Source organism: Pseudorasbora parva, chromosome 7, assembly GCF_024679245.1.
Source record: "Pseudorasbora parva isolate DD20220531a chromosome 7, ASM2467924v1, whole genome shotgun sequence".
NCBI classification, from domain to species: domain Eukaryota; kingdom Metazoa; phylum Chordata; class Actinopteri; order Cypriniformes; family Gobionidae; genus Pseudorasbora; species Pseudorasbora parva.
Window position 1 is genome coordinate 301,698 of NC_090178.1, and position 24,838 is coordinate 326,535.

The 24,838-nt window shown below is 40.5% G+C and overlaps 1 protein-coding gene across 4 annotated transcripts in view; it reads right to left on the reverse strand.

Annotated features, from left to right (window-relative positions):
• The window catches only part of LOC137082506 (NIPA-like protein 2), a 44,813-nt gene that overhangs the window by 19,310 nt on the left and 665 nt on the right, over positions 1–24,838 (reverse strand). Inside the window, exons 2-5 of one of the 4 annotated variants that reach the window (XM_067447726.1) lie at positions 24,734–24,752; positions 9,706–9,774; positions 9,387–9,555; positions 8,563–8,622 (exon numbers count right to left, since the gene is read on the reverse strand). In XM_067447726.1, coding sequence (XP_067303827.1) covers positions 8,563–8,622; positions 9,387–9,555; positions 9,706–9,774; positions 24,734–24,739 — 304 coding nt within the window. In that variant the 5' untranslated portion in view covers positions 24,740–24,752. Of the gene's footprint in view, positions 1–8,562; positions 8,623–9,386; positions 9,556–9,705; positions 9,775–24,733; positions 24,819–24,838 lie in introns of all 4 variants that reach the window. The other 3 variants (XM_067447724.1, XM_067447725.1, XM_067447723.1) reach the window with 3 other exon arrangements.

Sequence of the window (24,838 nt, forward strand, 5' to 3'; positions counted from 1 at the left end):
CATCATAATCTTTGCTTCCCCTTCTTACACAAGACATCAGTATTTGCGGAAAACGTCAATTTACAATCCAATACTGTCAAGTTGTGTGTGTTTTTATGGCTGGCCACAGCTCTGCAGAAACTTGAAAACTGCTTTTTCCTTGATGAACGCAAAGGACAACTCAAAACTGTTCACTTTATGATTTTTTATTCTCATAAGGATGGAACAGAATAGGTTGATAACCAGTTGCGTCTTCGGATGATCAGGAGCTGTGGTCATTAGTATCTCCTTTTAGGAATGAGTAAGAGAACCAAGCAAGCTTTTACTAAGCATCTCAATGCCATGCACATGCTCTCCTTGTGGGTGCACAGTTAATATGGTCCCCCAGAGCACTTCCTGTAAGTTGGTTCCAACAGCTCCGGTTGCATGGTTGCCCCCTGCAGTTTGGGAGTGCTTTGAGTGCCCTGAATGAATTTAGGCTTAACTGCTCAGTATAGCTTGTAATCATGACTTGACACAACACCTCCCACTTGACCTCCTGGTTCTTCAACCCAAGGAGGTCACACAGTACTGTGATGTTCAATTTAGTTACTCTCTATTTGATCACGTTGCTGCTCTTCTACTGGAAGCAAGACAACTATCCGTCTGACATCCCTGTGAAGAACTGTTGCAGGTATCTTGATTGAATGTTCTTTCATCTTTTTAGTAGGCTTCACAGTTGGGACTGAGTAGCTGGGGAAGGATCTGAGATGTACATCCCTCACAATTCCTTTGTTGTCAGTGTTAACATCAATGACTCTGGCAAGCCTGAACTGACCTCTCAAGGCGTTCTGGTCAGCCATCCAGACAACATCTCCAATTGCCACATTCCTGTGAGCTGTGTGCCACTTAGTCCGGACAAACAGGTTTGGTCCGGCTAACTGACTCCATTTCCTCCAGAACCTGTCAACTTCTGTTTGGATGGTTCTTAATCTCTTGTAAGAGTAGCCTTCAAAGTCAAAGGTTCCTGGATCTCCTCTGGGTCCAGTTCTACCGAGTAGAAGTGAATTTGGGCTTATGTATTCTACACAGTCCTCCCTGCTCTGAGTCCTCGCATCAATAGGCCGTTCATTGGCGAGGTTGGAAGCCATAAAAAGGAACGTTTGAAATTCCCCCCATGTGAAGACTCCATTACCTCCCAGATTTTGTAAAGCTCTCTTCACAGTCCGGACAGCAGCTTCAGCAGCTCCGTTTCTGTGAGGCGAGTCTGCTGGATGAATCTTCCAGCTCCATTCTGTGCCATGCTTGGAAACTTCGTTTTCAAGCTTTGATTTCTCCAGTCGGTCCAGAAACATGTAGAGCTCTTCGAGGGCAGGTCTGGCTCCAACAAAGTTTTTTCCAGGATCCGACCACAATTTCCTCGGATGCCCTCTCAGTGCTGTAAATCTTTGGTAGGCTAACAGGAAGCCTTCAGCTGACTGGTCACTGACAAGGTCTGTGTGCATAGCTCTTGACACCATGCAGCAAAAGACAATTCCCCACACCTTGAGTTTCACTTTTTTCCTCACCTCATCCTTCACTTCATAAGGTCCAAATAAGTCCACTGTTGTGTACTCAAATGGATTGGCTGGTGTTATTCTCTCCGATGGAAGGTCACTCATGATCTGTTGGCATCTTCGGGCCTTAAGTTTCCTGCATGTCACACAATTATCAACAATCTTCTGAGCTAGTTTCCGGCCTCTTACCACCCATGCTTTCCTTCTCATCCGGAGGAGTGTGCCTGCGATATCTTCATGGTTTGCCCTGTGGGCTTCTTGAGCTAGAAGAGTAGATACCCATGATGTGCAGGGCAAGATTGGTACTGCAGTTTTTTCTTCATTAAAGATTTGGAATCTTCCTCCACAAAGCAAAAGTCCAGTGTTTTCCTCCTTGACTACAGCGAGCCTGCTGAGTGTGGTGTCTGGCAAGGTTACCTCCTTTTGAGCCGCAAGGAAGAGATCCCTGAGTGCATCTTCACACTCTATGATGGTAAGTGTAGCTTCCTTTACTTTGGACTTGATCTCAAGAGCTGAAGAAATCTTCTTCTTCGGCTTGCTCGTGGTGGTGGTCTTGGCCAGCATTCCTTTCCACTTTGTGGCAGCTCTCCACACCCAGGCAGTGACTCTTATCAATTTGGTTAAACTGCTGAATTTACTGATATTAAGGATCTTCCCCACTGAAGAACCAGAAGGTAGTCTCCGGACTTGGATTTGGGGCCCGCTTCCGCTAGGGCTGCTTTGCAGGTCTTTATTTTGGTCAGAGGTTGGAGATTTTGGTATTGTAGTGCTATGTGGAGCATGTTGGGGCTTTTTTCCCACCTGTGCTCGGGTCAGTGCTGCTGTAAAACATTTTCTTTGGAGCTTGTTTATACCTTCTCTTGCATCTGCAGCGACATCTTTGGCTGACTTTGTCGGCCAATCTTCTACAGGTCGTTTCAAAAACTCTGGGCCATTTTGCCACACAGAGTTCTCTTTGAGGTCCTCTGGGGTTGCTCCTCTTGTCGTGAGGTCAGCAATGTTTTGCTCACCTGGAATCCATCTCCAGTCCTCAACTGATGTGGACTTCTGGATCTCTCCCACTCTGTTTGCAAAAAAGGTCTGGTACCCATAACTGTCTCTTTGGATTGCACCCAGCACAGTTTGACTATCTAGCAGATGGAGCCAACGTTCTACTTGCATCCGACTGTGCTTTTCAATGTATTTCCTGAGTCTTGCAGCGAACACACCACCACAGAGCTCAGCCTTCACTGGTTCTCCCTTTTGGTCAAGTGGTGTAAGCTTGGCTTTGGACTCAACAAGTCGGACTAGGATGCCTTGCTCTGTCTCCCATCTGAAGTATGCCACAGCTCCATAACTCTGGTCACTCCCATCTGAGAATGTTATTCCCCAGGGTTCTCCAATCCTTTTGACTGGTGTAAGGCTTCTATGGAAGGTAATTTGGTTGAGGCGTGTGTATTCCTCAAACAGGTGGATGGCTTCTTCTCTAAGTTTCTCAGACAGAGGCGTGTCCCACGTGTCTCTTGTTAGAGTTTTGCCTCCAGTTTCTTGAAATGCTTTTCTGACTAAAATGGCTCCTTTCTGTTTGGCAGGTGTTGCAAGGCCTATTGGGTCATACAAACTTGCTACTTGGCTGAGCAGTTGTCTTCTAGTCAGTGGATTTGGAGTTTTACTTCTCACTTCCTGTCCAACGAGATTTTGACTGATCCTCATCTTCTTTTTTCTCTTTGAGAAGTTTATTGAGGTCATGAGGTACAGTTTGTCTGCTTCGACCAAGTACCCAACTCCAAGCGCTCTGTTGTCTCCTTCTCTTAGTTGATTGGGGAGGATGAAGATTTCATCTGGATGTTCTGATGCAGATGTTTGCCTCCCACTTTGGCCTGATCGGACCCACGGCTTGAGGAGGAATCCACCTGCCTTCAGAATTTCTTCTACTTTTTTGGTTGTCCCGTCGAGTTTTTCCAGGTCATTGTGGGATGTAAGGATGTCGTCTACATAGGAATCCTCTTCAAGGACTCTCTGTTCCTTTTTCAGATGAGTGAACATGGGCAACTTCGCTGTCTCTCTCATGGCTAGTTGTGCGATGCACCCTGCTGGTCGATCGCCAATATTGACCCTGGTGATGGCATATTCCTCCATTTCTCCATCTTCACTGTCTCTCCAGAGAAATCTATGGAGGTGCATCTCCAGGTCTTCAAGCCACACTGAATTATACATCTTTTTGATGTCGCCGATAGCAGCATGGATTCCTCTCCTGAACCTTAGCAGTACTGCTCGAATGGGATTAAGTACACCAGGTCCTTTCAGGAGAAGGTCATTCATGCTGATTCCTCTAAACCTCTGGCTGCTGTTCCATAACAGTCGGACATGTGTTGTTACAGAGTGTGGGTTTGGTGCTATCAAGTGACTGATGTACCTTACTGGACCTTTCCAATCAGTAATGTTCTTTCTAGTGAGTTTCTTTGCTGCCTTCCTTTCCACCATTTCATGGACTTGAGTTGTGTATGCTGCACGCCAATCTGGTTCTCTCTTGAGCTGTTTTTCCGTCCTCAGAAACGTGGCTTCCACTGCGCTTCTGTTGTTGGGCAGGGAACTTGGATCTTCAATCCAAGGGTATTTTGTGTCCCAGTGAGGCTCCTGACTATGCTCATCTGACTCCACATACCTGAGGCCTTGCCTGATTATCTCAAGCTCTCTTTCTTCACTAAGAGTCATGTCTTTGCCTCCTGGTTGACAGTTACCACAACGACATCCTCCACACATGGGTTCGCAGGCTGCACCAATGCTGTCCCACTTCCACCAGTCCAAGAACTCTCTGCCAATAACAGTGGTTCTGGTTTCAGCTCTCGATTCTTGCATCTCAGCAATTTCTTGATACTTCACTGCTGTGATTCTCATTGATCGTGCAAAATGAGTTTCAGAATTGTGCAGGGCCATGTCCACTACTTCACAGAGGTCTGGATGAGCTCCACCAACGATCTTTCCTAAAGGGCTTTCCCACAGGACAAGATCTCCTACTACCTTTACTCTCTGTGGAGCAAGTCTTCCTTCACGGTGGCTTATGAGAAGCTCAACATGTTCTGGTCTGTGAAGATCTTCCAGGTTGGTATCAGGAAAAACTTCTTGAGTTGTTGTGCATTGATTACTCTGTGAACTTTTGCAATTTCATCCAACCCATAACAGATCATTTCATGAGCTCTCTCCGTGCCTCTAGGTGTCTTGACTCTTACCTTGAGTAAGTATCTTTTGGTCTTTACCTTCATGGCCATGCCTCCAACTCCATGGACGACGAGCGTGATCTTTTCACTTCGAAGCTTCAGTCTCCTGGCAGCTATGTGAGTGATGTAGTTGGTGTCTGATGCTAAGTCAATGAGAGTTCCAATTTTCTGCCCTGCGTTGGTGGTTACTTCGAGAAGCATAAGAATAACTGGTAATTCACATGTGCTTGAGTCCATCACTCCAGGAAGGCTTCTTCCAGTGCAGTGTGATTTTGCAGCCATGTTGGTGAAAGCTTTCCTGAATTTTTCTGCCATGTCTGGGGTAAGATCACATATTAATTTCTCTTGCTCCTCTGTGAATGTTTGCCTTCTGGTGCTGGGTTTTTCCACTTTCATGTGTTCCTTCCCCTTGACCCCTCCTTTAAGGCAGAGAAAGAAATGGTGATCCGAGGAGCTTCCTCGCCTGCAGTCTCTGTTTCTGCACAGGTAAGTGTCCGTACATTCATTATCCTCTCCATGACATCTGAGGCATCTTCTGCATGCTCCCAGCCTTTCGACAGCATTCAGCTTCTCACCAGGCTTTAGCTCTTTGAACTGCTTACAAAAGAAGATCTTATCACGGTGCTTTTCATCTCCACACACAACGCATCCTCCCTTTCTTGTGGACCTTGTGAAGGCATACCGCTTCTCCGGGTACGTAGCTTTCTTTTCAGGTTTTTCACTTACACCCAACTGGTCTAGTCTCTCTAGAATGTCCTCTTGTGTCTTTAAAAAATGTAAAAGGCTGTCGAAGTGATTGTCAGGTGTAACTCCATTTCTTGGATTGACCATGAAAGTCACCCAGTCCCTCTTCATGTTATCTGGCAGCTTACTCTCTATGGATCTGATGACAAGGGGATTCCTTATGGCTCCAATGCTTTCAAGCTCTGTGAGGTCATTCAGGGCCTTTTCCACTGCTTGAATTAGGTCAATTACCTTCCTTGGTTGGTATGACTTCAAAGGAGGGATCCTCTCCAGGTCCTTAATTATCTCCAAGGCAATTGTTGGCTTGTTTCCATACCTGTTTTGGAGTACTCTAAACATGTCTTCAGCACTGTTGTATGTTGACAGGCGCAGGTCTCTACATATTATCTCGTCCACACTGTCAAGGAGTTGAAACTTCTTCACTTCCACTGAACCAGTCGGCTCTCCCTGCTTTTGCAGACTCTCCCAGTCTTTCCTCCATCTGTGGAAATTCCTCCTAAACCCAGTGAATTTAGGTAGACTGGTTGGCTTTATCCTCACCACTGGTTGTGGAACTGCTGTCGGTTGAGGCACTGTCTGTCTTCTTTCCTCTTCTGCAATTTTCTGTGCGGTGAGGAATTCTGCTCTTCTGGCCTCGAGGTTGCTGCCGAATATTTTCAGATCTTTTACTCTGCTTTTCAAGTCTGCAGTCTCACCATGTGGGATCCATTTTTCCCAGTCTTTCAGGCTTTCACTTGCATCATGGATTAGCTTCCTTGCTCTTTCCAGCTGTAATTCATAGCCGTCTCTGTTGATAGCAGTAACGGGGATTTCTGTGGCTCTGTCACAGGCTTTCTCCGCTTCTTGAGTTGCAAAGTCTACCTCCTCTTTACCATATCTTGACCAGAGGTTGAATCGGACTGCCTCACGGATGTCCTCTAGTTTCATGTTGCACTCTTCAATCATGCTTTCAAGATCAGCCTGCTGGTGCTTGTCAAGCTTGACCTTTTCCTCTTCCTTAGTTCCTACTTCAGCCAGTAGGCCAGCCGCGTAGTCCTCATTTGCATCGCTGACATTCCTCGCCAGGGAACTGAGCTTGCTGAACTCCTCTTGTAGTTCATGCTTAATCATATCTGCTGCAGCTTTGCTCAGGTAGTTTGCTTGCTTGGTGAAAGCAGATTTAGCTACGGTCCGCTCTTGCTTCAGTTGCTTGACTGTTTTCCCAAGAGTTTCCTTTGCCATGGTTAGAGTTTTACAGTTAATTCTTCCCTTGCGTCGACAGCTTGACTTCAGGCCTTTGATCCTTGTTCTCACTGCCACGGTGGTTATCAACTGTCAAGTTGTGTGTGTTTTTATGGCTGGCCACAGCTCTGCAGAAACTTGAAAACTGCTTTTTCCTTGATGAACGCAAAGGACAACTCAAAACTGTTCACTTTATGATTTTTTATTCTCATAAGGATGGAACAGAATAGGTTGATAACCAGTTGCGTCTTCGGATTATCAGGAGCTGTGGTCATTAGTATCTCCTTTTAGGAATGAGTAAGAGAACCAAGCAAGCTTTTACTAAGCATCTCAATGCCATGCACATGCTCTCCTTGTGGGTGCACAGTTAATATGGTCCCCCAGAGCACTTCCTGTAAGTTGGTTCCAACAGCTCCGGTTGCATGGTTGCCCCCTGCAGTTTGGGAGTGCTTTGAGTGCCCTGAATTAATTTAGGCCTTACTGCTCAGTATAGCTTGTAATCATGACTTGACACAACAAATACGGTACCCAGATACGTGACTGTTCAACACTCTGGATCCCCGCTCCATTAATACTTCGTTTATCATCATCAATTAATTTCCCCCTCAATCTATAATCAATGGTCATCTCTTTAGTGTTCAGCACATTAAGTTTAAAAAAAGCATTCTGACACCAAACCGTAAAATCCCCAACCTCCGGACCATGCGTCGAATCCTCCTGACTCAATAAGCTAACGGTTACAGAGTCGTCAGCTAATTTTATGATATGCCTATATTACCAAAACTACTCTCGCATGCGTTAGTGTACAAAATAAATAATAGAGGAGCGAGGACACGCTTGAGGAGACCCAGGCGATGGCACCAGCCATTCAGAAGAGCAGTCATTAACTTCCACTCTCTGTGTTCTCCGCATCAGGACATCTCAAACACAGACTACCTAATAAAACCCATCCACATTCTTCAGTGAGTTTGGCAATTAAAATATGTGGCTGTACTGTAAAAAATGTGTTGGTTTTTGTTGGTTTTTGTTGGTTTAACTTAAAAAAGTAAGTAGCCTGGTGGCCTTAAAATGTTGAGTTTATTGAAATAATAAATGTGAGTCGATACAATGAAGGAAATAAGTTTAATAAATAGAAAATCAAAATATGATTGTATCTAAATGGACTGCATTTATATAGCGTTTTTATCCAAAGTGCTTTACGTTTTTGCCTCACATTCACCCATTCACACACCGACGGCGATGTCAGCCATGTAAGGCCCATCCAGCTCATCAGGAGCAGCTGGGGTTAGGTGTCTTGCTCATGGACACCTCGACACTTGGTCAGGTGGAACCGGGGATTGAACCACCAACCTTCTGGGTTGTAGACAACCTACATGAACCACTGAGCCACTGCCGCCCCCATATCTGAACCATATAAAACGTGATCAATCATGAAAATAGCTCAATTTGGCTGCGTCATCACAAATAAAACCCAATTTGCTCACAAAATCTGTTATTAATATTTTAATAAAGGTTGTCGAATCTTTAAAAAATGTTCATAGTATTAACTCCAAATTTGAAGGCAAGCAGGGAACGTATTTTCTAAATGTTTTCTTACAGTGTGGCTGGTATTAAAGGCAGATGAAAATTGATAAAAAGTAACTTTACAAACATTTTTGGCTTCTCTAAATGCTGAAATACTAAATGTAAGAGAGCATCCTCTACGCCTGCTGAGTTCTGTACGTCTAGAAAGTCTGATGGGATGGGAAAGCCTGGAGCTCAATACTGATTGGTGGAATTGACAATGTTGCAAACTCTCCCCAGTCTTACTTTATATATGTAATATAATTTAACAATGTTTTTTTTACTGTAAACAACAGAATAAAAGAACTGGAATCTGATCTCACCGAGGATATCTGAGGCCCGTAAGGTTTCCTTGAGGAACAGCACAGAAATGACAGCACTCGCTGAAAGAGAGAAGCAGAACCAACTTTACAAGCTTTTAAACCCGATTAAAGAGTTAATGCTGACACTTTAACCCCCTGTGGCCTGTTGCACAAAGCTGGCTTCAGTTTCTACCCGGGTAAGTTCGAGATTAGTTTGAGCAAACTCTGGTTCATCGGGCTCCAGAAGGTGGATTGGTTTTTATCTGGATTAGAGATCGCAAACCCAAACTGGACCAATCCATAAAACCCCATATACAGTGATATAAATGCAATATTCCAGTGTCATTAAATTAATTATATATGCTGGAAGCAGCCCAGACTGTCTGCAGGGTCCTAGAGCTCACAGGGCCTGACTTACACACTTTCACAAATTAATTTATATAAAAAAATCAAAAAGCGCCTACTTTTTATTGAGTTTATAATTATTATAATAATTGACAAGTAGCCACATATTAATATAAATATAAAACATGCATATGTTTAACTATCCCTTTAATTTCATGATCATTTTCAAAACGATCTCTCAATCTCAGAAGAGAAGTGACTCAAACGGACGCTGTGATTGGCTGTTTGCTGCATGTCACACTTATAGGCTTCAGAGTTGATCGCTAACTCTGGATTAAACCTGAGTTGACAGAGAAAGTTTATACCGAGCTTTGAGATTCTAAACCCGGCTGGATTTATCTGGATTTGTCAACTCTAACCCTGCTCTGAAACTCAGAGTTAGTTGAGCCAGCTTCATGCGACCGGCCTCAGAGCGGCTGAGCTTTAGGGTGTTGGTTTACCGATGACAGACACACAGCCGAGCGGAGCGATGAGCGACGCCGGAGCGAACCCGTATGCAGCGAAGTTCCCCAGCTCACCCAAACCCATGAGCGCGATCCCACACCACCACAGGCGGCTGGTGTAATACGGCCTCGTGCCGCGCTGAGACTGCCGCATGTGTGTGTATTTCTGCAGACACCAGCAGACAGATCAAAACACCGGACAGCGTGTGTGTGTGTGTTTGTGTGTGTGCGTGCCCGTGTGTGTGTGTGTGCGTGCGTGCGCGTGCGTGCGCGTGCCCGTGTGTGTGTGTTCGCCAGACTGTGTGCCAAGGTTCACCTGGATATTTAAGGAGATGCTGATGAGAAAGTTCCCGCATACTGCAATGCAGATCCCCACGATATAAACCTGCGAACACAAACCGTCAGCTCATCACCAACACACGAGCAGGATTTACTGGGCCTGGCAGCATTCATATCATATATTAGCCATGAAGTCATAGGGAGCAATAGGCTGATCAATGATGATCAATGATGGCGCTAGTAAAGATGGGACTGAGTGGCCCGGGTTAGCCCAGTGACATCCATAAAACATGACAAGAGCAAATATTCATCCAGGGGGAGTCGAGAAAATATGTCTGTAGTCTGTAGTTTGAGTTTAATCTCAGTTTAGAGTCTGTAGTTTGAGTTTAATCCCAGATTAGAGTCTGTAGTTTGAGTTTAATCCCAGGTTAGAGTCTGTAGTTTGATTTTTATCTCAGGTTAGAGTCTGTAGTTTGATTTTTATCTCAGGTTAGAGTCTGTAGTTTGAGTTTAATCTCAGGTTAGAGTCTGTAGTTTGAGTTTAGAGTCTGTAGTTTGAGTTTAATCTCAGGTTAGAGTCTGTAGTTTGAGTTTAATCTCAGTTTAGAGTCTGTAGTTTGAGTTTAATCCCAGATTAGAGTCTGTAGTTTGAGTTTAATCCCAGGTTAAAGTCTGTAGTTTGATTTTTATCTCAGGTTAGAGTCTGTAGTTTGATTTTTATCTCAGGTTAGAGTCTGTAGTTTGAGTTTAATCCCAGGTTAGAGTCTGTAGTTTGATTTTTATCTCAGGTTAGAGTCTGTAGTTTGAGTTTAATCTCAGGTTAGAGTCTGTAGTTTGAGTTTAGAGTCTGTAGTTTGAGTTTAATCTCAGTTTAGAGTCTGTAGTTTGAGTTTAATCTCAGATTAGAGTCTGTAGTTTGAGTTTAATCTCAGATTAGAGTCTGTAGTTTGAGTTTAATCCCAGATTAGAGTCTGTAGTTTGAGTTTAATCCCAGGTTAGAGTCTGTAGTTTGATTTTTATCTCAGGTTAGAGTCTGTAGTTTGATTTTTATCTCAGATTAGAGTCTGTAGTTTGAGTTTAATCTCAGTTTAGAGTCTGTAGTTTGAGTTTAATCTCAGGTTAGAGTCTGTAGTTTGAGTTTAATCTCAGGTTAGAGTCTGCAGTTTGATTTTTATCTCAGATTAGAGTCTGTAGTTTGAGTTTAATCTCAGTTTAGAGTCTGTAGTTTGAGTTTAATCTCAGGTTAGAGTCTGTAGTTTGAGTTTAGAGTCTGTAGTTTGAGTTTAATCTCAGTTTAGAGTCTGTAGTTTGAGTTTAATCTCAGATTAGAGTCTGTAGTTTGAGTTTAATCTCAGATTAGAGTCTGTAGTTTGAGTTTAATCCCAGATTAGAGTCTGTAGTTTGAGTTTAATCCCAGGTTAGAGTCTGTAGTTTGATTTTTATCTCAGGTTAGAGTCTGTAGTTTGAGTTTAATCTCAGGTTAGAGTCTGTAGTTTGAGTTTAGAGTCTGTAGTTTGAGTTTAATCTCAGTTTAGAGTCTGTAGTTTGAGTTTAATCTCAGGTTAGAGTCTGTAGTTTGAGTTTAATCTCAGATTAGAGTCTGTAGTTTGAGTTAAATCTCAGTTTAGAGTCTGTAGTTTGAGTTTAATCTCAGGTTAGAGTCTGTAGTTTGAGTTTAATCTCAGATTAGAGTCTGTAGTTTGAGTTTAATCTCAGTTTAGAGTCTGTAGTTTGAGTTTAATCTCAGGTTAGAGTCTGTAGTTTGAGTTTAATCTCAGGTTAGAGTCTGTAGTTTGAGTTTAGAGTCTGTAGTTTGAGTTTAATCTCAGGTTAGAGTCTGTAGTTTGAGTTTAGAGTCTGTAGTTTGAGTTTAATCTCAGTTTAGAGTCTGTAGTTTGAGTTTAATCTCAGATTAGAGTCTGTAGTTTGAGTTTAATCTCAGATTAGAGTCTGTAGTTTGAGTTTAATCCCAGATTAGAGTCTGTAGTTTGAGTTTAATCCCAGGTTAGAGTCTGTAGTTTGATTTTTATCTCAGGTTAGAGTCTGTAGTTTGAGTTTAATCTCAGGTTAGAGTCTGTAGTTTGAGTTTAGAGTCTGTAGTTTGAGTTTAATCTCAGTTTAGAGTCTGTAGTTTGAGTTTAATCTCAGATTAGAGTCTGTAGTTTGAGTTTAATCTCAGATTAGAGTCTGTAGTTTGAGTTTAATCTCAGGTTAGAGTCTGTAGTTTGAGTTTAATCTCAGATTAGAGTCTGTAGTTTGAGTTTAATCTCAGTTTAGAGTCTGTAGTTTGAGTTTAATCTCAGGTTAGAGTCTGTAGTTTGAGTTTAATCTCAGTTTAGAGTCTGTAGTTTGAGTTTAATCTCAGGTTAGAGTCTGTAGTTTGAGTTTAGAGTCTGTAGTTTGAGTTTAATCTCAGGTTAGAGTCTGCAGTTTGATTTTTATCTCAGATTAGAGTCTGTAGTTTGAGTTTAATCTCAGTTTAGAGTCTGTAGTTTGAGTTTAATCTCAGGTTAGAGTCTGTAGTTTGAGTTTAATCTCAGTTTAGAGTCTGTAGTTTGAGTTTAATCTCAGGTTAGAGTCTGTAGTTTGAGTTTAGAGTCTGTAGTTTGAGTTTAATCTCAGTTTAGAGTCTGTAGTTTGATTTTTATCTCAGGTTAGAGTCTGTAGTTTGAGTTTAATCTCAGTTTAGAGTCTGTAGTTTGATTTTTATCTCAGGTTAGAGTCTGTAGTTTGAGTTTAATCTCAGTTTAGAGTCTGTAGTTTGATTTTTATCTCAGGTTAGAGTCTGTAGTTTGAGTTTAATCTCAGGTTAGAGTCTGTAGTTTGAGTTTAATCTCAGGTTAGAGTCTGTAGTTTGAGTTTAATCTCAGGTTAGAGTCTGTAGTTTGAGTTTAATCTCAGTTTAGAGTCTGTAGTTTGAGTTTAATCTCAGGTTAGAGTCTGTAGTTTGAGTTTAATCTCAGTTTAGAGTCTGTAGTTTGAGTTTAATCTCAGTTTAGAGTCTGTAGTTTGAGTTTAATCTCAGTTTAGAGTCTGTAGTTTAATCTCAGGTTAGAGTCTGTAGTTTGAGTTTAATCTCAGGTTAAAGTCTGTAGTTTGAGTTTAAGATCAGGATAGAGTCTGTAGTTTGAGTTTAATTTCAGGTTAGAGTCTGTAGTTTGAGTTTAATCTCAGGTTAGAGTCTGTAGTTTGAGTTTAATCTCCAGTTAGAGTCTGTAGTTTGAGTTTAATCTCCAGTTAGAGTCTGTAGTTTAATCTCAGGTTAGAGTCTGTAGTTTGAGTTTAATCTCAGTTTAGTTTGAGTTTAATCTCAGGTTAGAGTCTGTAGTTTGAGTTTAATCTCCAGTTAGAGTCTGTAGTTTGAGTTTAATCTCAGGTTAGAGTCTGTAGTTTTATCTCAGGTTAGAGTTGGTAGTTTGAGTTTAATCTCAGGTTAGAGTCTGTAGTTTAATCTCAGGTTAGAGTCTGTAGTTTAATCTCAGGTTAGAGTCTGTAGTTTGAGTTTAATCTCAGGTTAGAGTCTGTAGTTTAATCTCAGGTTAGAGTCTGTAGTTTGAGTTTAATCTCAGGTTAGAGACTGTAGTTTAATCTCCAGTTAGAGTCTGTAGTTTGAGTTTAATCTCAGGTTAGAGTCTGTAGTTTGAGTTTAATCCCAGGTTAGAGTCAGTAGTTTAATCTCAGGTTAGAGTCTGTAGTTTGAGTTGAATCTCAGGTTAGAGTCTGTAGTTTGAGTTTAATCCCAGGTTAGAGTCTGTAGTTTGAGTTTAATCTCAGGTTAGAGTCTGTAGTTTTATCTCAGGTTAGAGTCTGTAGTTTGAGTTTAATCTCAGGTTAGAGTCTGTAGTTTGAGTTTAGAGTCTGTAGTTTGAGTTTAATCTCAGTTTAGAGTCTGTAATTTGAGTTTAATCTCAGTTTAGAGTCTGTAGTTTAATCTCAGGTTAGAGTCTGTAGTTTGAGTTTAATCACAGGTTAAAGTCTGTAGTTTGAGTTTAAGATCAGGTTAGAGTCTGTAGTTTGAGTTTAATTTCAGGTTAGAGTCTGTAGTTTGAGTTTAATCTCAGGTAAGAGTCTGTAGTTTGAGTTTAATCTCAGGTTAGAGTCTGTAGTTTTAGTTTAATCTCAGGTTAGAGTCTGTAGTTTGAGTTTAATCTCAGGTTAGAGTCTGTAGTTTTAGTTTAATCTCAGGTTAGAGTCTGTAGTTTGAGTTGTCGTGGCAAAATGCAAATCTTGGTATAGCCATATGTTTACCTTCCCATGGTGTGAGATATGCAGGACATGACATACGTGTACTATGAGCTATACATGGGCTACGTGGCATCCTGACTTAAACAACGGCCTGTATGGAAATGTACTGAGAGGGGAGGATGCTGCCAACAGTATAAGAGATTGTGATTTCTGTTATGACTTCAGTGTACGCTTGGTGTGGCCTTGTGGCTGCATCAACCGTGCCTCTTTCTTGCAAGAAACTTTTTTTATTAAATAAACCTTTATAATTATAATTGGCTAATGTTTGTCTCTTATTCAATGAAGCGATGGAGTTAATTATTTTGCCATTACAATTTGGTGTCAGATAGTGGGATTCCTTGGATGTGCCGTCTGGACCCCGTGAGCGGACGGTGACTGATCATCCTGGACGTTAGAGTCACAGCCTTACCCCAACAGGATTCAGGGAGAAGGGCCGACCGCTCAGGGGGGTCCGGAGGGTCCGACCACTGGAATCAGAGAAAACGAACCCGAGGTGGCAACGGGACGCTTCTGGTAAGAGACAAACTTAAAATTCAGGGGAATTTTAATGTGTTTAAATGAGAGTTTAATTTGAGAACTTGGTTTAATTTGAGAATTTGGGTTAAAAGATTTGAGGAAACCTTAATGGTAAAAGAGAAAACCATAGTGAGAGCCTGACTCTGTGATCATCGTGACTAAGATATTCTGGGAAAACTGAGATCATGGAACGTGATCAAGAAGTTTTGGGAGAATTGAGGTTACGTGGGTGATTGAAATATTCTGGGAGAATTGAGACCACGCAAGTGGTTAAGAAATTCGGGAGAAATTTAAATCATGCCAGTGGTAAAGATATTTCCATGAGGATTGAGACTACGTTAGTTGGGGAGGATTGATATTTGAGGATTTAAACTTGGAACGAGTTTTGGAGAATTCATATCCGAGGAAGATACTAAGGGGTTAAGACATCCGGAAGAAATTGAGATCACATAGAGGGCGCTTGGAAAAGCGTCCGACCCGTCTGTCCTGGGTGAAGGATCAGATCTGTGAGAGACGTTCTACAGATTAATAGCGTGCACGTGAAAGATCACAGAGACAGACTATCAATATGGGGAAATCTCAAAGCAAGCTAGCAGAACATACACCGGTATTTTGACAAATGAGAAATAATATGGGAAAAATGCATGCAAGGTATAAGGAAGTAAAATAATTTGATTATGATTCCCAGAAGAGGGAATGCTGGGTGTTTCACCAGACTGAGAGTCTGTTGAAGAGGGGAGATAAATCAAAGAGCTGTTGTGGGAAATGTGTGTGAGAAACGTGAAATATGCTATGTGAAGCAGATAACAGGGAAAGTGAAAGCGTTGTCTCGTAACACAGAAGCCACAGCTGTTTAAAGATCGCTGGTGAGTATGAACTTTGATTAAGCTATGGATAACAATGTGTTAACTAAATTAGAGCTAACAATTTGAATGACATGATCAGTAAATCAGTAATGTGATCAGTCCGGTAAAAGATTGAGACTAGAGAGAGCAAATGCTGTAAGCAGCTCTGCTCTGAAGCCCACAGTTTAAAGAAATAAGCAAAGTATGAAGGAAATGGGCAGCAATGTTTTAATTCTGTTTAAAGAAAAGTAATCAGCAACCTAACAGGCTATAAAAAAAATGAGAACAAGAGAAATTCAAATTTCTAAATGTTAAAGCTTATTCGTGGATTTTAAAATGTTTGGGGTGTCATTTAACCCTGGAGGGAATTTCCCAGTAACTGAGGGATTGTATAATTGGAAAACCAAATGTGATATTTGTTTTTGGGGAAAAGGCAGATGTAAGATACAATTAATTGCAAGGCATTGTATGTTTTATTGGACCAGAGCTCTCTTCTCTGACTGTCCGAGCAATCGCCGCTTTAGGCACCGCCTTAAAGACCAGAAACCAGGCCGGAAAATGCAAGGTTCCTGAAGTACAGAGAGGGTTTTATTGTGGTCAGCAGGACCATTTCACACGTAACTGTGTACATGCACCCATAAGGTGTTGAAAATGTGGCAAATGAAGCCACCAGACTAAAATCTGTAATGAAACTTAGTAAAGCGAAAGAAACAGAGATGAGATTTACACTCTGTCTAAGAAAATAATGAAATAACAATAAGGTTAATAAATGTAATTATTTTTGGGAAGGAAGGAGCTGTGATCAATTTAATTTTAATCATGAGGTAAAATTAAAGATGATAGAACATATTGTAAGAATCTGATTTTGTAGAGAGTTTAAATGACAAACAAAAAAAGGATAATAAATATGTTCTTGCTCTTCTCACTTTTGCAAAAACTCTGATAATGCTTGTTGGAATACTGGTTGTTGTTGAAATAACTATAGTAATATGTTGGAAACCAGAGAAGCTGAAGTTTTGGTTTCAAAAGATAAGCTTGTGATGAGCTAATAAAACAATTTGCTTATCTGAATCTGCCCTCACCATTTCATTTCTGACTGGTGCTGTGGCCTAACTTAAGGAACAGAGACTCAATCTGGAGTGGAAATTGATAGATTCATGTAAAAATAAAAATTATGATTATTTGAAAATTAGATTTTAGTCTAAGGATAAAATTAAAAGGAAAAGGATGTTTTAATTTGAAAACAATTTTTAATTCCTAGCCAGATCTGAGCTAGTGTGAAGAGTGAAGCCTTTATGAGAATGCAGTGTGCCAGCCCTGAAGGCCTCAGAGTCTCTCTCTCTCTGATTCCATATCAGCTCAAAGCTGATATTTGGGCCAGTGTCACAAGATAAAGGCACAGGGCAGCAGTTAAAAAAAATAAAAATAAAATAAAAATTCATAGAGACAATGATTTGGTAAAAATGAACGATTGCCATTGAGAGGGCAATGATGAATATTCATGATAAAACAATGTGATGTTTTTTTTTTCCAAATAGACTTTAATTGAACTGAAATTTTGAGACTAATGTGTTATATGACCAGTAACTTCCATGTCTACTCTTAGCCACCACCATGTACAGAACTGATGGCCTTGGTCACAGAACTTTAAATTGTTATGGCTAGATGCACTGAGAGTGATTCTAAGCACTGCTATGTTTAAAGAGGTACAATGGATTTTAGTGATTAGGTAGTGTTATGATTAACCTGTCTCCATGTTCTACCTATAGTAAGCAGACTAAATGGCTCTGGTGACTCTTGAATGCACTTTCCCCCAAGGCTCCAGAAAAACATCTGATCCATTTTTAGGGTCAAAGATCTCAAGCGATGACCAATGTGAATGAGGGTGATTCGCCGAAGACGGGTAAGATCCTCTTTTGGCCAGCGGGGGACGACCTAAGACATGGGGGTCACCGCCATTGGGCACTTCCAAGAAGGGAGGTGTTTTTATGTGAGGTGTGTATGAGAGTTGAACCGATGTCTGTGAGGCCAGCAGCATCAGTAAGGGGGTACGCTGTGTTTGTAGGGGCCGAGAGTCCAGACAGGACACAGCGGGGCCTGCCCTAATAATGGCTCCTCCATACCGCTCACTCAACTACCGCACTGTTTGTGAATGCCAGGGATAACCCTGAGTGTTATGATGGTAAGGGGCATTCAAGAGCCAGCTGAGACCATGAGGTGATTGTCATTAACTTTTGTGGAGACCAGAACAAAAATGTATTAATTGGTATCAGTAAAACTGTGTGATATTGAACTAATATGTCTCTATCATAGTTTTAAATCCTGCAGGTCATTAGATATGCAGAGGATAATTTGGAGACATGGTGATGGCTTTGAGATGAGGACGGCTTTTGAAGTTTAGAGAGAAGGTCTGGAAAACAAAAGGTATTTAAACTAAATATAACTTGAAAGAATATTTCATAGAATTTAATATTATAGTTTGTTCTGAGTAAAAGTCTCAGAGGCTGTTGAAAAGATTATCTGTGTAAGAGACAGAGACTGAGTGAGAGAGAGAGAGGCTGGTTGTGGAGGCAGAGATGGCACAGTGACTGTTAAAACCTGAGACAAAACAAAAACAATGGCATCAGCTGACTTGTTACAACAACTCGGCTGACCTTTCTAAAGACAACTTAATAGTGAATTTGAAACTGGTTAAGAGACCAAGTAAAAGCAAATTTTGAGAGTGAGCAGTTCATATTTATGTGTCCTGATTGAGTGTAGTGTTTTAGCACTACAGATAATTAAGTTAAACGAAAAAACTTGAAAAGAAGCTAATTATTCTGAGGGAATCGGATAAAAAGATGATCCAGATGAACATTGGGACGAGCTTTAAGTGGATTGATATCCAGCTCTGTCTGTTAAGGGTAGTTATGACTACTTTTGTCATTTATGATGTTGAATTATATCCTGGATTAGTAAAGGTTATAGACTTGAAGCAGAGACAAAGTGACAGATTGGCTGAAATCACTATTGAAATAATCCAGAGACTCCATCACAATTCTGAAATAATGGAGGGCGAACGAGAGAATAGAACCGCTAAAAAGTTTTATTTGTATGCTTCCTCAGAAGGGAAAAGAGAGATTTGATTAATATAGAGAATTCAAATTATTGTAAAAGAAAATAGGGCTGTTGGGCTTTCTGTGTGACTGGGATTTTAATATGTGGACAATAATATTTTGGTTTGTGCAGAGCAGAAGAGATAAGTGATACCTAAACAAGAATGATCACAAGGTGCAGTCGCAGACTAAGTATTTGATAGAGGAATAATGGGACAAGAGAAAGAGCCACAAAGATGAATAATGACAAATTTGAATACTTTATAAAGACCATAGAAATTTGTAAGTTCTTGGTAAAATTATTTAAAAGAAAATTGGTTTAAGTGCTAAGTTGGTCTAGTATCACTCTCAGATGACAGGAATCAAGAGGTTTAAGATTTTGGTAATTTGGAGCATACACCTAAAGAGTTTTAATGGATGAGCCGTTGAAAGATAAAGGGTACTTTAAAGGAAATCTTAATTAATAGATTTTGAACGTTTTGCAAATAACATGGGGTTGAAGAGTGATTTGAAAAATAATTGTGTAAAGAGCTGATTGAATGTAATGAATGGATAATTACATAGTTTTGATGAAAAGTTTTTCAACATTAAAAAATTTAGATCATAAATGATTGAGGATGTACATCAAGTGCAAATTAAATTTGGAAATGATAGCAGACCCTTTTTGTGTGCTGGTAAGAGAGGGTGAACAAATTTTTCTGAAAACAGAACCAAAATGGGTTTACAAATGGCACACAACTGAACCTGAGTGGGCTAAAACTATTTATGAATTGGGGCAAAATAAAATGCAGTCTGATGAGACAGATTTTATGATGCCTGATGATTTACATTGCACATCACATATCGTAACAAAGAGGGATCAATTTTATGAAAACAAATGGTTTGAGGTAGAAAAAGATCTTTTGAAAGTTGATCAAATGTATTGGAATGAGAAAGTGTGTGCGGTTTCAGTGAGCTTGTCAGAAAAGCAGCTTCCTCTCTATTTGATAGCAGGGGAATGTGTGACTGGAGGAAGGTCAATGACACGTTGAGATACAGTGAGACATTGGGTTTTTTTAATTCTGACTGTGAGCATGGAATTGAAGTAAAGCGAATTGTAACCACAATTGACAAACACACACGTGAAAAAGACAAATATGATGTTGAAAATTGAGGCAATTTTGGGTATTGAACCAGTGTTTGAATCACTGTTGAAAGAAGGCATTATTGTGCCATGTGACACCTGACCGGTGCGAACTCCTATCTTTCTTGGGGAAAAGATTAGGGACACAGGTCAGCCAACTGAATGGCGGTTTGTACAAGACTTGCAGGCAGTTAATTCGGCGGTGGCAGCAGCTGAGCAGGCCGTGATGGCCTCTAGAGAATTTGTGGGGTACTCTGGCATAACACTAATGGTTCCACATTCAGTGACTTTGATACTGCAAGAACAGAAGACATACCATTTGTCAGCAACACGATGGTTGAGGTATCACATGATTATGCTTGACATGCCAAACATCACCGTGAAACGTTGCACAGTGCTGAACCCCGCCACACTCCTGCCAACGGAGGAGGATGGCAAGGAGCACCACTGATGCATAACAGCGCTTGAACAGGTGTGTACCCCGAGTCCTGACCTTTTGGACACACCTCTCGAAAATTGTGACAATGTCCTCTTTGTGGATGGCTCTGCGTACAGAGATGCACAAACAGGTTTAAGCAAAGTGGGTTACGAGGTAACAACCGACTTTGACCCTTTGCGTTCGGGCAGCTTGCCACACAATTATTCGGCTCAAGCGGCAGAGCTTGTCGCTCTGATTGAAGCGTGCAAACTAATGGAAGAGAAATGTGTAACGATTTACACAGATTTGCGTTATACGTTTGGGGTAGCGCATGATTTTGGGGCGTTGTGGAAACTGGAAATTTCTGAAATCTGATGGACGTCCAATTCTGAATGCTTCTCTTGTCTCTTCTCTTCTAGATGCTATCCTCTTGCCAAAGCAACTTGCTATCTGTAAATGCGCAGCGCATACTAACAACAAAGATTTTATATCAACAGGCAATGTGAGAGTAGACGCCGTGAAGGCCGCGGCGGCAACGAAGCCAAAAAAAACCAGAGTGTCTTTTGGTATCTGAAATAAACACAAATGCTTTGTCCTCCTTACAGAGAATGCAGATTTTCGGCACGACAGCGGAAAAACAACTGTGATGATGTGTGGTTGAGTGAAGATGGCAAGCCTTGTTTACCTCGAAATTTCTTTCATCATTATGCTAAGTGGCTACATGGGAAAGACCATGCAGCCAAAGGGGGGATGATATTGCAAATGAAAGACATGTGGTTCACAAAGGGGTTTACAACGTACGCTGCAAATTTTTGTAACAGATGCGTGATTTGTAACGCATACAATGTGGCAAGGGGAGTAAAAATGCCTTTGGCATCACACCCACCGGTAGAAGAGCCATTCGAGTACCTCATGATGGATTTCATTGAGTTGAGTCCATGTGATGGTAAGAAATACTGCCTGGTGATGGTTGACATGTGGTCAAAATGGGTAGAGGTATTCCCAACCTTTAAACAAGACGCAGCAGCAGTGGCAAAGGCTTTGCTGACTGAAATCATTCCCAGGTGGGGAATTCCAAAAAAGATCAGTTCAGATAACGGAACACATTTCGTGAATGAGGAAATCAAACAAGTGGGTCAGTTTTTAGGAATAGACATGAGAACACACTGCAGTTACCATTCGGCCTAAGGAGGAGCCGTAGAGCGAGAAAGCGCAACAATAAAGAACAAATTGGCAAAATGCTGTGAGGACACTGGACTCACATGGGTTAAGGCCCTACCAATTGTGTTAATGTACATGAGAATGAGAAAAAGGCCCAAAGCAAATTTAAGTCCGTTTAAAATAGTCTTTGGAGAACCACTTTTTATGGGGTGAAAGGGGGTAAACAACAGCTTCCATCCACAGATCTGTGTGAGAGTGTGTTTGTTGAACTATTGAAAGGAAATGTGTTGTGTCTGTGTCTGTGTTATCTAACATCTGTGTGCAGGTAAAGGCGACTCAGGGAAAGCCAGCAGAAATTCCTCTATACAAAATCGAACTGGGTGATTTTGTGGTGATTCGACCCTGAGGAGGAGCTGGAAGGTGAAAAGGTGGCTAGGACCTTTCGTGGTGCTGTTGACGACACACACCGCCGTCAAGGTCGCAGAGAGAGCGACGTGGGTACATGCAAGCCATTGCAGAAAGGTCCCAGCGGTGACCGAGGAGGAGGAGCCGAGAGGAGAGCAACAGGAAGCACATGTCGGTGCTGGCAGAGGTCAAACATAAACATCACCTGCCATGATCGATACAGGAGCAGGAACATCTGCCAAGAGTGGTATTGAGAGAGCCAACATTCAAGTTAGAGCCTATTGAAAGATATCAAACTACTGTTCCTGTGTAAAGTCGAAACCAGAGACAATTTCAAGAGCTAGTGATAAGAGATCCGAGCATCCTTGGTGTGTGCTCGAAAGTAGCCCACACACTCCAAACGGGAACAGCAGTGACTATAAACTAAAGGAATGGGTTGGCGTGGACTGTACTAGCAATAGCTAACAGCACTAAATATGTTTCAACAATGGTGAATGAGGAAGTGAATTAGTTTAGATATATGAACAGCAAAAAAGTGGGAGTTTGAAAAATGTTGGGACTGTCATGTTGTTTTCACATTCCAGATTACAGCAGTAACATCACAAGCATTATTGATCACATGAGAATGGCAGTGAAGGAACCTGTGGAAGCTGATGACACATGGTTTGGGTGGATAGCAAGCCTAGAGGGATGCTAGGATACACTGTATTGCCAATCATGGCTGTAATTGTTTGATATTGATGTGTTTACCATGTGTTTTTCAATGAGTAGTAGGACTGGTAAGAAGACTGGTGACATCAATAGTATCACCTCAAATGGCTAAAGTGACGGTAAATGATGAATATGAAAATGGATGGACGAATTTTATGATATGACTGACGACTTAGATAGACCTAATGACGAGAACCCTAAGGATTAGGGAATTACTTGGATTAATTGTTCTGACTTTAGACTATACTATGCTTGCTATGAAAATAGAGACTATATCTCACAAAAACAGCCTTTTGCATATTTTCTAACTTCCTTCACAAATTCGAGAGGGTGACCACTTATGAGAAAATCAGAGAGGAAGGGTATAAGTGTGATGTGACTTGAATTTGCTTGAATTATTAATTGTATTTTATTTCAATTTTTATATTTTATTGTCATTTTTATTGTCGTTTTATTATCATGTTTAATCTTTAGTTTTGAATTAGGTTGATTTTAGTTAAATAACATTTAATCTTTAACTTTTAAGTTTAATACTAGTTTGATTTTAAATACAATTTAATCTTTAACTTTTTTTAGTTTAATTCATTTAATCAGTATTAATTTAATAATATAAGAGCATTTGCTCAAGTCTGATTTTATTTCTACATTTATAAAATTTAGCATTAATCTTTAAGTTTAGATTAAGTTTGATTTTTAACATTTAACTTTTAAAGTGTTTACCATGATTTACATTTTTAATCTTTGTTTATCAACATGTGATAAAAAGGGGGGAGTGTCGTGGCAAAATGCAAATCTTGGTATAGCCATATGTTTACCTTCCCATGGTGTGAGATATGCAGGACATGACATACGTGTACTATGAGCTATACATGGGCTACGTGGCATCCTGACTTAAACAACGGCCTGTATGGAAATGTACTGAGAGGGGAGGATGCTGCCAACAGTATAAGAGATTGTGATTTCTGTTATGACTTCAGTGTACGCTTGGTGTGGCCTTGTGGCTGCATCAACCGTGCCTCTTTCTTGCAAGAAACTTTTTTTATTAAATAAACCTTTATAATTATAATTGGCTAATGTTTGTCTCTTATTCAATGAAGCGATGGAGTTAATTATTTTGCCATTACAGAGTTTAATCTCAGGTAAGAGTCTGTAGTTTTAGTTTAATCTCAGGTTAGAGTCTGTAGTTTTAGTTTAATCTCAGGTTAGAGTCTGTAGTTTGAGTTTAATCTCAGGTTAGAGTCTGTAGTTTTAGTTTAATCTCAGATTAGAGTCTGTAGTTTTAGTTTAATCACAGATTAGAGTCTGTAGTTTTAGTTTAATCACAGATTAGAGTCTGTAGTTTGAGTTTAATCTCAGTTTAGAGTCTGTAGTTTGAGTTTAATCTCAGTTTAGAGTCTGTAGTTTGAGTTTAATCTCAGGTTAGAGTCTGTAGTTTGAGTTTAATCTCAGTTTAGAGTCTGTAATTTGAGTTTAATCTCAGTTTAGAGTCTGTAGTTTAATCTCAGGTTAGAGTCTGTAGTTTGAGTTTAATCACAGGTTAAAGTCTGTAGTTTGAGTTTAAGATCAGGTTAGAGTCTGTAGTTTGAGTTTAATTTCAGGTTAGAGTCTGTAGTTTGAGTTTAATCTCAGGTAAGAGTCTGTAGTTTGAGTTTAATCTCAGGTTAGAGTCTGTAGTTTTAGTTTAATCTCAGGTTAGAGTCTGTAGTTTGAGTTTAATCTCAGGTTAGAGTCTGTAGTTTTAGTTTAATCTCAGGTTAGAGTCTGTAGTTTGAGTTGTCGTGGCAAAATGCAAATCTTGGTATAGCCATATGTTTACCTTCCCATGGTGTGAGATATGCAGGACATGACATACGTGTACTATGAGCTATACATGGGCTACGTGGCATCCTGACTTAAACAACGGCCTGTATGGAAATGTACTGAGAGGGGAGGATGCTGCCAACAGTATAAGAGATTGTGATTTCTGTTATGACTTCAGTGTACGCTTGGTGTGGCCTTGTGGCTGCATCAACCGTGCCTCTTTCTTGCAAGAAACTTTTTTTATTAAATAAACCTTTATAATTATAATTGGCTAATGTTTGTCTCTTATTCAATGAAGCGATGGAGTTAATTATTTTGCCATTACAGAGTTTAATCTCAGGTAAGAGTCTGTAGTTTTAGTTTAATCTCAGGTTAGAGTCTGTAGTTTTAGTTTAATCTCAGGTTAGAGTCTGTAGTTTGAGTTTAATCTCAGGTTAGAGTCTGTAGTTTTAGTTTAATCTCAGATTAGAGTCTGTAGTTTTAGTTTAATCTCAGTTTAGAGTCTGTAGTTTGAGTTTAATCTCAGGTTAGAGTCTGTAGTTTTAGTTTAATCTCAGATTAGAGTCTGTAGTTTTAGTTTAATCACAGATTAGAGTCTGTAGTTTGAGTTTAATCTCAGTTTAGAGTCTGTAGTTTGAGTTTAATCTCAGTTTAGAGTCTGTAGTTTGAGTTTAATCTCAGGTTAGAGTCTGTAGTTTGAGTTTAATCTCAGGTTAGAGTCTGTAGCCCACAGTGTTCATTTTTACCTCCATCCTGGATCTTCAGCTGTTGTTCCCACAAGGCATGTAAAGCGAGTGGATAACCACACACACACACACACACACACACACACTGCACAAGTGAAAACAACA